The sequence below is a fragment of the Camelina sativa genome, chromosome 8 (assembly GCF_000633955.1).
Source record: "Camelina sativa cultivar DH55 chromosome 8, Cs, whole genome shotgun sequence".
Lineage (NCBI taxonomy): Eukaryota > Viridiplantae > Streptophyta > Magnoliopsida > Brassicales > Brassicaceae > Camelina > Camelina sativa.
The window spans coordinates 24676925-24689416 of NC_025692.1; the positions used below are offsets into that span (position 1 = coordinate 24676925).

General features: G+C 38.3%; 4 protein-coding genes across 4 annotated transcripts; 2 read left to right on the forward strand and 2 right to left on the reverse strand.

Annotated features, from left to right (window-relative positions):
* On the reverse strand, positions 2470–3543 carry LOC104709901 (fasciclin-like arabinogalactan protein 21). Its single transcript, XM_010426442.1, has one exon. The coding sequence runs from the start codon at positions 3541–3543 to the stop codon at positions 2470–2472; it is 1074 nt and encodes a 357-aa protein (XP_010424744.1).
* LOC104708413 (chaperone protein dnaJ 6) lies at positions 3694–6038 on the reverse strand. The gene is made up of 8 exons (XM_010424984.1): positions 5767–6038; positions 5330–5428; positions 5114–5215; positions 4902–4961; positions 4701–4807; positions 4548–4630; positions 4112–4202; positions 3694–4014 (listed from the first exon to the last, which is right to left on the reverse strand). The coding sequence occupies exons 1-8, from the start codon at positions 5860–5862 to the stop codon at positions 3813–3815; spliced, it is 840 nt and encodes a 279-aa protein (XP_010423286.1). The 5' UTR covers positions 5863–6038; the 3' UTR covers positions 3694–3812.
* On the forward strand, positions 6232–7953 carry LOC104709902 (beta-amyrin 24-hydroxylase-like). Its single transcript, XM_010426443.2, has 2 exons — positions 6232–7163; positions 7240–7953. The coding sequence occupies exons 1-2, from the start codon at positions 6261–6263 to the stop codon at positions 7918–7920; spliced, it is 1584 nt and encodes a 527-aa protein (XP_010424745.1). The 5' UTR covers positions 6232–6260; the 3' UTR covers positions 7921–7953.
* Positions 8465–10112, forward strand: LOC104709903 (3,9-dihydroxypterocarpan 6A-monooxygenase-like). The gene is made up of 2 exons (XM_010426444.1): positions 8465–9361; positions 9447–10112. The coding sequence occupies exons 1-2, from the start codon at positions 8465–8467 to the stop codon at positions 10068–10070; spliced, it is 1521 nt and encodes a 506-aa protein (XP_010424746.1). The 3' UTR covers positions 10071–10112.

Below are 12492 nucleotides of genomic sequence, written 5' to 3' on the forward strand. Positions count from 1 at the left end.
TATGATCATATATTTCCTCAGAAAAGAATTGGAACTGCATTGAGGCGATTTAATTCAGCTTGGTTTGGTAAATACTCTACCTGGTTAGAGTATAGTACATCGACTAATAAAGCTTATTGCTTGTGTTGTTATTTATTTAAAGATGAGATACCAAAAAGAGGCAACAATTATGCGTTTGTGGAAGAAGGTTTTTCTCTGTGGAATAAGCCTGAGTCACTAAGGGATCATATGGGTGATACACCCAACACATTTCATAAGATTGCTGCTAGGAAATGTGATGATTTGTTGAATCAAGCTCAGTCTATTGTACATGCTTTGCATAAGCAAGACGATGTCGTAAAAAAGGAGTATCGCGTCTGGTTGAATGCTTCGATTGATGCTTCCAGGTACTTGTTGAGACAAGGGTTACCTTTTCGTGGTCATGATGAATCAAAAGAGTCTGCTAATAGAGATAATTTTTTAGAGCTCATTAGATACACTGGAGAACAAAATGATGGTGCACATAAGGTTATTTTGGAGAATGCTCCAAAAAAATAACCAGATGATTTCTCCAGTGATTCAAAAGGATATTGCAAACTCTTTTGCAGAAGAAGTTGTGAAATCTATCATAGAAGAAATTGATCATGATGTGTTTGCTTTGTTGGTTGATGAGTCTGCAGATATCTCTGACAAGGAACAAATGGCTGTTGTTTTTCGATTTGTTGATAAGAGTGGAGCAATTAAAGAAAGATTTGTTGGAGTTCTTCATGTGAAAGAAACATCTTCTTTATCTCTGAAGTCTGCAATTGATGGTTTATTTGCAAAATATGGGTTAAGCTTGACAAAGGTTAGAGGACAAGGTTATGACGGAGCAAGTAATATGAAGGGTGAGTTCAATGGGCTTAGATCATTGGTTGCTAGGGAAAACAGTTCTGCATATTACGTCCATTGTTTTGCTCATCAACTTCAGCTGGTGGTCGTTGCAGTTGCTAAAGTGTTGGTGATTTTTTTGATATGGTTTCTACTCTGTTGAATGTGGTTGGAGCTTCTTGTAAGAGGAAGGATATGATTCGAGAAAGTTATCGGAATAAAGTGCGGGAGGGAATTAGTAGTGGTGACATTAGCACTCGAACATGATTGAATCAAGAGCTTTCTCTTCAAAGGCCTGGAAGTACTCTTTGGAATTCTCATCACAAAACGTTATTGCGTATGGCTGAGTTGTTTCCTTCTATCATTGAAGTTCTTGAGTATATCCAAGATGAAGGAGTTGATGACTCAAAAAGACGTCAAGCATATGGTCTTCTCAAGTACTTTCATACATTTGATTGTGTGTTCTATATGCAACTAATGTTACTTATCTTGGGGATGACCGAGAATTTATCGATGGCTTTGCAAAGGAAAGATCAAGATATTTTGAATGCTATGTCACTGGTTGAATCAACTAAGCGAGAATTACAAAAACTACGAGATGGTGGATGGGATTCATTTATGATTAATGTTTTTGATTTTTGTGAGAAATATAATGTTGAAGTGCTCAAGATGGATGAAGCTTTTGTTGATTCAAGGAAGCCAAGAAAAAAAACCAACATAACCACTATGCATCATTACAAGGTTAATTGTTTCTATACTGTTTTGGATATGCAACTTCAGGAGTTTAGTGATCGTTTTACCGAGGTAAACACTGAACTACTTATTTGTATGGCTTCTTTAAGTCCTCTTGACTCGTTTCATGAGTTTGATAAGGCGAAGTTGATGAGATTGGCTGGATTTTACCCAGAGGACTTTAATTTTGGGGATCGTTTATGTCTTGAACAACAACTCGGAATCTACATCGACAATATACGCGCCGATATAAGATTCAAGAATTTGAAGAATCTTGGAGATCTTTCTCGTCTTATGGTGGAAACACGAAAGCATCTTGCGCATCTTTTGGTTTATAGACTTCTTAAGTTAGTTTTAACTTTGCTTGTGGCTACTGCAAGTGTGGAAAGGTGTTTTTCTGCAATGAAACTAGTGAAGATATCATCATGCAACATAATTGGAGATCAGTTTTTAAGCGATTGTTTAGTATGTTATATTGAGAAAGATTTATTTAGATCGGTCACTAATGAAAAGGTGATTAAAAGATTTCAGACTATGAGTGAGCGTAGGATACTTTTATAAGATATTTTGTTCAAACGTTATTATGTGTTTTGTAAAACATGGTTGTTGCCACTGATAAAATTCTTTCCTAGATCCGCCACTGATTAAACAGCTTTCTTTCCTTCAAGTAGCAGCAAGTTATTATTATTATATAATTTAATTTTCTAATTTGAAAAAACTATATAGACGTCAATTTTGTTTGTTATCTTGCAGTATAAATAATTTTTTTTTTCATTTTAATAGCATTGGTTTGAAAGTGAGAAATTCAGAAAAATGAATGTTTTTCCTTATTAACGCATAAAAATATAAAATCAAAAGAATTAATGTTGTATAGGCTACAAAGGATTATTATGCATGTGGGATCTCTAGAGTGTGAGATATCCCATGGATTACAAAGTTTGAAGAAGAGAACATATCTGGATCTATAATCTCAACTCCTGATATCATGAAATCTCCTCCAGACGAATTAACAACGTCTCTTGATCTGGTGATGATGAGATCTTGGTATGGATCCATTGTCTTCACCGAGGCTTTATCAGGCATTGAAGCTAAATCTTTGTTGGTAAGCCGTTGAACAAGAATGTGATGTCTCACTACTTCATACAGATACGGAGAAGCAGATGACAACGACACAAGATTCGGTGTGGCTGGAATCGTTACTCCTGTTAAGTTCTTGTGATGATGATGATCGTTAACGATCCTGTTGAGAACAGAGTGCAGTCCAATTGCAAACGACACAAACCCGTTTGAACTTAGGAGCTGAACGATCCGAGTCCAATCTATCTTAACCGGAACGTAGTTGTCGTCGTCGACACTGGTTGTGTTTGTATTAGGTTGACATAAAGATGACTGGAGAATATGATCACTGTGAGGTTGCAGAGGAGAGAACGGTCCAAGAACGGCGTGAATGACCAATGAATCTCCAAGATACATGTCGGGATGTGAAATCCGGACATGATTCACTTCGACTCTTCTTGATTCTTGATCCACGGTGGAGATTTGGACACTCTTGTGGCGGAGAAGCGTGTGGATACAGGTTCCTTGAGGCTTCTTGAGAAGGTCGTTCATCGGCAGCATAAAAGGAAGTGTGTGATACTGAAGAAGCTGCTTGAAAAACAAAGGATGAAGGGATGACGTGTTGAAAAAGGAAGCATCTTCGATGGCAAAGATGGTTGTGTTGGGAGAAGATGAGAGGAAGATCTCGGGGGATATGTGGAGGAGAGTGGCGATTGCTTTGAAATTGGATTGGCGTAGAGTGTTTGAGGCGTTTAAAGCGAGAGAAGACGAAGAGAAATTGGAAGAAGCAATGGGAACTATGGTGTCGGAATATGGAGGTGAACGTAGAGTACTTGAGACGGCCATGAAAGCTAAAGCTATGGAGAGGATGAAGTAGACAAAGCAATCTGATGAACAACAACCCATCGCTTCAAAAGATAAACCCTAATTGCTTTCTTGGAGAAGAAGATAGTTCGTCAAAGAAAAGAGTTTTTCTACTTTTACCGTTTGGGTTCAGTCTAGTCCATCTTATTAATCAATCTCCTTCTTTTGTTTTCACGACATAATTTCTGTATATATTAAGTAATGATCAAATATATTTGCGAATTGTGGAAATTGATGCAATTTTAAAACAAAATAAACATTTCTTGTTCCATCACAAACTACTAGAAGACAACTCTGCTCTATATAACCTTTTAAGTTCTTGACTTCTTGGATGGTCTTCTGCTTTCAATCCTTCTCTGGGCAGCTTCAAATTCTTCTTCAGTGGGCTCTGCTTCAGCATTACCACCATACCTAGAGATGAGCGACGAAAACATTGAATCCACCTTCACTTTCCTCTCATCTCTTCGCTGCGCAATCAACATGCAGAGGTCTTGCTCTGAATCCTTTGCTGACCTACAAGTAAGTAGTATATGCAAATTGAAGCGAGGTGGTCAACAATAAGGTCAAGTTTGATTTGTGGATATAACTGAAACAGAGGCATCGATCTTACTTCTTCCTCTTCCTCGATGGACTGGTGGGCGGTTTCGTTTCTGAAATCTTCTTTGCCCATTTCTCATATGCCTTGCTTGACTTCACTTCCCCTGAAAAGGAAACCAGTTGTATTACACAACACTTATTAATCAGCAACCCTCCCAGGCTTACATCGATTTCAGATCAGAATCTTAACTAGACTAGAGCCAAGCTGAAATCAGTGAATTAGCTTGCAAATTTAGATGGATACTGATATATCAAACACATAGCTCAAGAAATATAGTGCATCTTACACTCATACTATAACTGGAGAGGGCACAACATCGATTATATTGTGTTATCAACATTCATCGATGTACAAATAAAAGGAAAGCTCATTTTCTAACGTCAAGGATTCGTGATATGATAAGATAATCTTGCAAGACGTATGAACTAGTCACAGAAAGGTAAACTACCTGCTGCAATGGCCTCATCAAGAATGTCTTTGAAACGGTGTGAATCAAGCTTGGGGTCTGAGCAAATCATTGAGCAGAAAAGCCTGGGAAGGAAATATACATTATCAACTCACAACCTCAACCATATAAAAAAAACAAAGGAGGATGAATTACCTGTTCATTTTACCCTTAAACTTGGTGAAGAGCTCAAGTAAGTCTTTCTTCTCAGTCTCAGATCCCCTGTAGTCTGCCTCAAACTCTTCTATATCTGCTTCGGTGACCTATATAAGTAGCGATATAAAAAAAAAAAGAAGTTAGTGTAAGCAGCAGAAGTAAAAATGTGTAAAAGGTATCACTTGTGAAAGTTGCTACTACCTTCTTGAACATGGCCTTGAAGAAATCCCGTAAATTCTCAAATACATCACCGGAAAGATCCTAACAAGCACAGAAAATACCCAGGTTATAATAGGAAATCTCATAATACTATTACAGAAGTTAAAATGGTTTCTAAGTAAAAGAGACTGCTTTGAGGGATTCCACTAAAAGCACCATGATAAAACAAGAAAGAGAGAGAGAGAGAGACTGACAGCATCATCAACAGAGCCAGTTTGATCATAGACAGCCCTTTTCTCTTCATCCCCAAGAATTGATATCACTTTTTGAAGCTGCTGGAATTTCTCTTTAGCTTCCTGTATTTGTATATAACAAGAGCAGAAATTTCATGTAAATGAACCCGAAATCACAAAGTCATAAGAACAAAATCTCAAGGGTAGACCAAGAAAAGAGTTTTAAAAAAAAAAAACCATATCATCCTGATTTTTATCTGGGTGAAGCCGCAACGCCAATTTATGATAAGCTTTTCTTATTTCCTGTGAAGTAGCTGTTCTTTCAACTCCAAGAACCTTTTAGTAAAGAGAGAAAGAGAGAAATGGAGTTTAGTTTCACACAAAATCAAATCACAAATCCTAATCAAATCAGATCACTACTAATTCACATACAAGAACAACAAAAACCCTATGATAAACAAAGTGTAGTATTCCAAATCAACTTAAATTGAGACATCAAAACATAAGAAGACATGAATTTTTTTTATGAGAAATTAAGAAAAATTTCAAACTAGTTTCATCAGAATCACGATACTCCCAAACCCGATAACCCAAACTTACCGCAGGCATTGTGAAAAACTAGGATCTGGGGTTAAGTAACAAAAGTTTAATTCCCTATTTAAACCCGTAATTACCTGGTAAAGACTAGTCTCAGAAGATCGCCCATCATTACCACTCTCAATCTCATCTTCCTCGGTTGTCGAAGCCCTAGATTTCTTTTTCCTACCCATCTCTCACTGAACCCCTAATTAGATCGATACACCCTTCGATTTTCGTGATGATAAAAGAAGAATAAACTCGCACTAATTGATTTGAGTCGGCGAACTTATTATTGCTTATCTCTGGGCGCCAATTTTTTCGCCTTCCCCGCCATTGTAGGTGAGAATTGGTTTAGTGACCTTTCAGTTTTTTTTTTTCGCAATTTATTATTTAATTAAAAAAAAAATGTAATATAATTTAATAAAATAATACCATAAAAGAATCATGGATTCATAGATCCTTCATGGCAAGAAGACAAGTTTTACAGAAACGACATAACCATTAAATAACATCTTAATACACATGTTTAATCCTAATTAACCTCTAATCAGCACTAACAACACACATATTCAGAGATACGGTTACTACAATGAATCTGTTTATGAATTACACACCTTGTTCATATCTCATCTTCTTCATCACATTCATTACCATCTTCCTTCTTCCTAGACTCTTCAGCTTCTCTAGCCGTCGCAATAATGGTCTTCCTCCAGGTCCACGAGGACTTCCCATTCTCGGTCATATGCATCTCCTACGTTCTAGTCTACCTCGTTCACTACAAGCCTTGGCTCTCACGTACGGTCCTTTAATGACCATACGCATAGGATCACTCCGAGTCCTCGTTGTCTCAGATTCCGACACGGCTAAACAAATCCTCAAGACTCACGACGCTGATTTCGCTTCCAAGTTCGTCTTTGGTCCGAGACAGTTCAATGTTTATAAAGGATCTGAGTTCTTTAATGCACCTTATGGACCTTACTGGAGGTTCATGAAGAAGCTATGCATGACTAAGCTATTCGCGGGTTATCAGCTCGATCGATTTGTTGATATAAGAGAGGAGGAAACGTTAGCTTTACTGAGATCGCTTGTTGAGATATCAAAGAATAAAGAGGCGTGCAATCTTGGTTTGGAGTTCACTGCTTTGACCACAAAGATTCTGTCGAAGATGGTTATGGGGAAACGTTGCAGCCAAAACTCGAATCTTCCCATTGAGATCAGGAAGATAGTGAGCGATATAATGGCTTGTGCCACAAGTTTTGGATTCATGGAGCTGTTTGGACCATTCCGGGATCTAGATGTGTTTGGGAATGGTAAGAAGCTTAGATCCTCCATTTGGCGGTACGGTGCGTTGGTTGAGAAGATACTGAAGGAATATAAAAGCAACGACGAAGAGGAGAAAGATAAAGATATCGTCGATATCTTGTTAGACACGTATAATGATCCAAAAGCTGAGCTCAAATTGACTATGAATCAGATCAAGTTCTTCATCCTTGTAAGCTATCTTGCTCAGTTTCCTTTAGATTCGTTAGAATGAACGTCAATAAGAATATTTGGTACCTTGTTTGCAGGAGTTGTTCATGGCGAGCTTAGATACAACTTCTGCAGCTTTACAATGGACAATGACTGAGCTAATAAACCATCCGGATATCTTCGCGAAGATCAGAGACGAGATCAAATCGGTTATAGGAACAACGTATCGGTTACTCAAAGAATCAGATCTGCAGAAGCTTCCTTACTTGCAAGCAGCAATCAAGGAGACATTGAGACTTCATCCAGTTGGACCATTACTACGCAGAGAAAGCAACACTGACATGAAGATCAACGGGTACGATGTAAAATCCGGGACTAAGATCTTCATCAATGCTTACGGTATAATGCGCGATCCGACCACATACAAAGACCCTGACAAGTTTATGCCTGAGAGGTTTCTTGTGGTGGAACAAAACATAGAGAGGAAGATTGGTTATTATTACCAGCAATATATGTTGGAGCTAAAAGGTCAAGATGTGAATTATCTTGCGTTTGGGAGTGGAAGGCGAGGATGTCTTGGAGCTTCTCACGCTTCTCTGGTGCTGAGTCTCACAGTCGGATCACTAGTACAGTGTTTTAACTGGACGGTGAAGGGAGACAAAGACAAAATCAAGATCAAATTACCTACCGGCTTTTCGGCTTCAGGGACTGCTGGAGGAAGTTCACTTATGTGTTGTCCTCAATTATGTTTTGATCCATTTGGACACCAAATTAAATAAAACATCATTAGGAATTTGGAAACATATATACTGTGCTCAGTAATTCTCATGCTCTGTTTTATGCTCTGTTATTCTCATGTTCTGTTTCTGTTCTGTTTCCATAAGTTTCAGACTTTTGATGAAAAATAAAATATATGTTTCTATCTTGTACAAATGTATAATTAGATATACTTTCCTATAACTTTCATGAGCTCTAAATCTTGCAATTAGTAACTGATCAATAACCTAACATCACCTTGAAAGTTGAAAATGGCGTGTACACATTCTTAATGAAAACATTTTTAATATGTCACCTGATAATGAAAGCTTAACAACGGTCACATTCTTATTTGTTTAAAAACCGAGAGAGTATAGATACATAAAAACAGGATCAAAAACAGAGATTATACCGTTAGAAAAGAGACAAAAACAGAACAAAGACAACAAGAGAAAATAAAGAATCTTGAAGTTGGGATTAATATTTGATACCATAAGGAGTCATAACTTGGTACCTATCCTATAAAATCATCTTATTATCACTCTCATACACAAACAAAATATGAGAATGGTGGATTTACAATACTTCTTTGTAATCATCCTTCTAGGCCTCGGAATTACAGTCTTGATCAAAGCTATTACAAACACATTACGCAACAAACTACCACTCCCACCAAGCCCAACAGCTTTACCTATCATCGGTCACATTCACCTTCTTGGTCCCATATCTCACCAAGCAATCCACAAACTCTCAAACCGCTATGGACCCTTGATGTATCTCTTCATTGGCTCCATTCCTAATCTTATTGTCTCATCAGCCGAGATGGCGAATGAGATTCTCAAATCCAATGAGCTCAACTTCCTAAACCGTCCCACGATGCAAAACATTGACTACCTTACTTATGGCTCAGCGGATTTCTTCTCAGCTCCTTACGGGCTTCACTGGAAGTTCATGAAGAGAATGTGTACGATGGAGCTCTTCAGCAGCAGAGCATTAGATAGCTTTGTTTCAGTAAGAAGGGACGAGTTAAGCAATCTTCTAATACGCATTATGAAGAAAGCAGAAGCAGAAGAGAGCGTTAACCTCGGTGAACAGCTAAAAGAATTGACAAGCAACATCATAACGAGAATGATGTTCAGAAAAATGCAATCGGATAGTGACGGTGGTGGCAAAACAGAGGAAGTTATCAAAATGGTGGTGGAGTTGAATGAGTTAGCCGGGTTTTTCAACGTTTCTGAAACGTTTTGGTTCTTGAAAAGGCTTGATTTGCAAGGACTCAAGAAAAGGCTCAAGAATGCTCGAGACAAATATGATTTAATCATAGAAAGAGTAATGAAAGAGCATGAGTCTATGAAAAAGAAGGATGCAGGAGAAAGGAAGATGCTAGACATTTTGCTAAACATATATGGAGACAAAAACGCAGAGATAAAGCTGACAAGAGAAAACATTAAGGCCTTCATCATGGTAATTGTCTGTTAATGGCAACATCCATGTTTTGATATAAATTTTCACAAAAGCCTCAAAATTAGTGTATTTGGTTGTTATGCAGAACATATATGGGGGAGGAACAGATACATCTGCAATAACAGTAGAATGGGCTCTAGCAGAGCTTATAAACCATCCAGAGATCATGAAGAAAGCGCAACAAGAGATAGAGCTAGTGGTGGGAAACAAGAGACTAGTTGAAGAATCAGATTTGTGCAATCTCGGTTACATCCAAGCAGTGGTGAAGGAGACAATAAGGTTACACCCTGGAGGACCAATATTCGTGAGAGAATCGGATAAAGAATGTGCGGTGGCTGGATTTAGAATCCCTGCGAAAACAAGAGTGATAGTTAACGTTTGGGCGATTGGAAGAGATCCAAATCAATGGGAAGATCCATTGGAGTTTAGGCCTGAGAGATTTGAAGGGATTGAATGGAAGGTCATGAGTGATAAGATGATGTCTTTTGGAGTTGGGAGAAGAAGCTGTCCAGGAGAAAAAATGGTGTTTAGATTCGTTCCAGTTGTTGTAGCTGCAATAATACAGTGTTTTGAGCTGAAAGTGAAGGGACTTGTGGAGATGAATGAAGGGATTGGATCATCTCTCCCTAGACCTACACCTTTGGTGTGTGTTCCTGTTGCTAAAGAGGCTAGATACAATCACTTGAACCAAACGTCAACCTCTAGCTAATGGTTTTAGAAGAAGAAAATGAATAAGAGCAAGAAAACTTACCCCTTGTTAAAAAAAAAAAAACACTTGCTCGCATTTTATAAAACTTGGTCGCTACTAAAATTAGTTGTAACATACAAAAGAATCAGATTTGTAACAAGCAAACTACAAAGCATGTGAAGCAACAAACAGGACCATATTATGTTGTAAAATTAGTTTTAAAACATGTCTCAAAAGAATTTACCTGCATCAGTTTTTTCACAAAGACAGTGTAATGATGTCTCCAGCTCCAACGTTGTAATGTGCAAGTGACTTGTTGTCTTCTAAAACCGCGGCTTTCCCACTTAGCTCCATTTTGTTTGCTATTTTCTCCTTCAAACTCGCCACGTTTTCCGACAAAGGCTGCACTGTGATCTCAATGACTTTCCCATCATTGAAGTTTGGAACCCTAATCGTGGAAGAACCCTGAAAAATATATGATTCCTAGTTAGATACAACAAGCCAAGTTAAGTCTGACGGAAAGAAAAGAAAACATGCACTTACCGGATTTTGAGCAAGAAACTGGTCTTCTGGAACAAGTGCTAACTTTGGTCTCTTTGGCTCTGGTTCCTCAGGTGGAGGCTGCATATTTGGTGGTGGGTTCTTCAGAATTGAAAGGAATCCAGGTGGTGGTGATTCCCAACGGATAGTCTCCACATAAACAAAATACTCAAAAGCATGTAAATCAACAATCATCAAAAGCATCTCCGCTCCATCCTTCTCTTCCTCCTTTTTAAGCACTTTATGAAGAAGCTTGAAGTAACCCTCAAGGAGGGATTCCATACTAATACTCTTATCCTTCAGCTTTTTGGAAGGCCGTAACGCTCTCATATAACCAAGAGCAAGCTCAGAGTAAAAAACGTATCTGCTATCGGTTGCCTTCATAAACTGAAACTGAGGCTCAACCTCAGGTTTCGTAGATACGCTCTCCATCAAACCCTGATCAAAATACATCCCATAAACAGCCACAAACTGAGATGTGAGCTTAATAGTAGCAAGCTCCTTGTGCGTGATCCCTTGAGGAAGTAATGGGAACCTGATAGGTTCTGCAGTTGGAGCATCAGGTTGGGTATCACGAGATCCCGGTCGAGATGTCAGGAAGACCTTAACGTTATACTCCATGTTAACAAAAAACTGAAAAGCATGGAAATCAATCACAGCCATCTCCACTCCCTTTTCATCCTCCTCTTCTTTTTCAAGAACTTGACGAAGAAACTGTTGCCGTACTATTAACAGTATACTCAGCTTTTGGGAAATCTGTAAGACTCTGCAAATCCCACAAACTGCCACAAACTGAGATGTGAGCTTGATAATATCAACCTCCTTGCGCGTGACCGTGGTCGATAAAGGAAGGAAAGCGAACTTGGGAGAAAATGGAGAAACTACAAAGGTTGCTTTATCATATGGTAGGATATCCTTAGCTTCATCTCCATTCTTTTGCTGATAAGGATCTGAGCTTCTCTCAACGTTAATACTTTTGCTTTCTGTATTGTTTTCCCTCGATTGCGAATCATTCTGCGTCGAAGTGTTCATGTTTTTTCCTTACAAAAAGAAAAACGTAAAAGAAACATTCTAATTATTGCCGCAACAAATCTAATGACATGAGGTTGATTGACTCAGAGATAAATATAATCCCATGGGATAATAAATCGATAGGAAATAAATAAATAAGAGGAATCGGAAAAGGGAATGAGTACTTAAGGTCTCGGTGGGAGAGATAAGAATGTAACCAGCATACCTCTGCCGGAAAGGAACAGCACTGACTGCGTCGGTCGAGACGAAGCGGAGTAGGAACGAACGGCTTTCAGATCTAAAGCTTGGAATTCAAGGAACCGGTTTTCCAATGGGCTTTTATTAGTTGGGCTTATAATTTCGATCCATTATAATATGTTAGACCCATTTAATCTGATAGAAACGAGTGTTTTTTTTTGGAATGTGTCCCACTCACAGTTTGTTTGTAGCTATAATTAATTGAGAAGATGGTGTCTTTTGGGAGCTTGTCCTGGAGAGAAAGTGGTGTTTAGCTTCGTTCCAATCGTTGTAGCTGTTATAATACAATATTGCTCTGAGCCGAAAGCCAAGGGAAGGTGTAGAGATGATCAAATGAATGAAGGGACTGGATCATCTCTGCTTAGAACCACACCTTTGGTGTGTGTTCCCGTTCATAAAGAGGCTATACAATCATTTTCTCCACTAGAAACCAAAGGTCAATGGTCAACTCTTCTGTAGAGATAATGAATAAGAGCAAGAAAACCACCACTTGTGTGGAAAAAAAAAACATTTTACCGCACATTTTAAAATTTTGGTCGCTAATAAAATTGGTTGTAACTTACAAAGCATGCGAAGAATGGACCATACTACTTGATAGAACAAACAATGATTACAAAAAAAAAAAAAAAAAAAA

Bases quoted from the DNA above. Each gene is read 5' to 3' on its own strand.
- LOC104709901 (XM_010426442.1), bottom strand. From the start codon at position 3,543: ATGGGTTGTTGTTCATCAGATTGCTTTGTCTACTTCATCCTCTCCATA.
- LOC104708413 (XM_010424984.1), bottom strand. From the start codon at position 5,862: ATGGGTAGGAAAAAGAAATCTAGGGCTTCGACAACCGAGGAAGATGAG. The intron at 5,216-5,329 runs GTTTTTTTTTTT...ATACAAATACAG, and splicing joins ATAAAAATCAGGATGATATG to GAAGCTAAAGAGAAATTCCA. The intron at 4,631-4,700 runs GTAATTCATCCT...TTTCCTTCCCAG, and splicing joins TTTAAGGGTAAAATGAACAG to GCTTTTCTGCTCAATGATTT.
- LOC104709902 (XM_010426443.2), top strand. From the start codon at position 6,261: ATGAATCTGTTTATGAATTACACACCTTGTTCATATCTCATCTTCTTC. The intron at 7,164-7,239 runs GTAAGCTATCTT...CCTTGTTTGCAG, and splicing joins AGATCAAGTTCTTCATCCTT to GAGTTGTTCATGGCGAGCTT.
- LOC104709903 (XM_010426444.1), top strand. From the start codon at position 8,465: ATGGTGGATTTACAATACTTCTTTGTAATCATCCTTCTAGGCCTCGGA. The intron at 9,362-9,446 runs GTAATTGTCTGT...GTTGTTATGCAG, and splicing joins ACATTAAGGCCTTCATCATG to AACATATATGGGGGAGGAAC.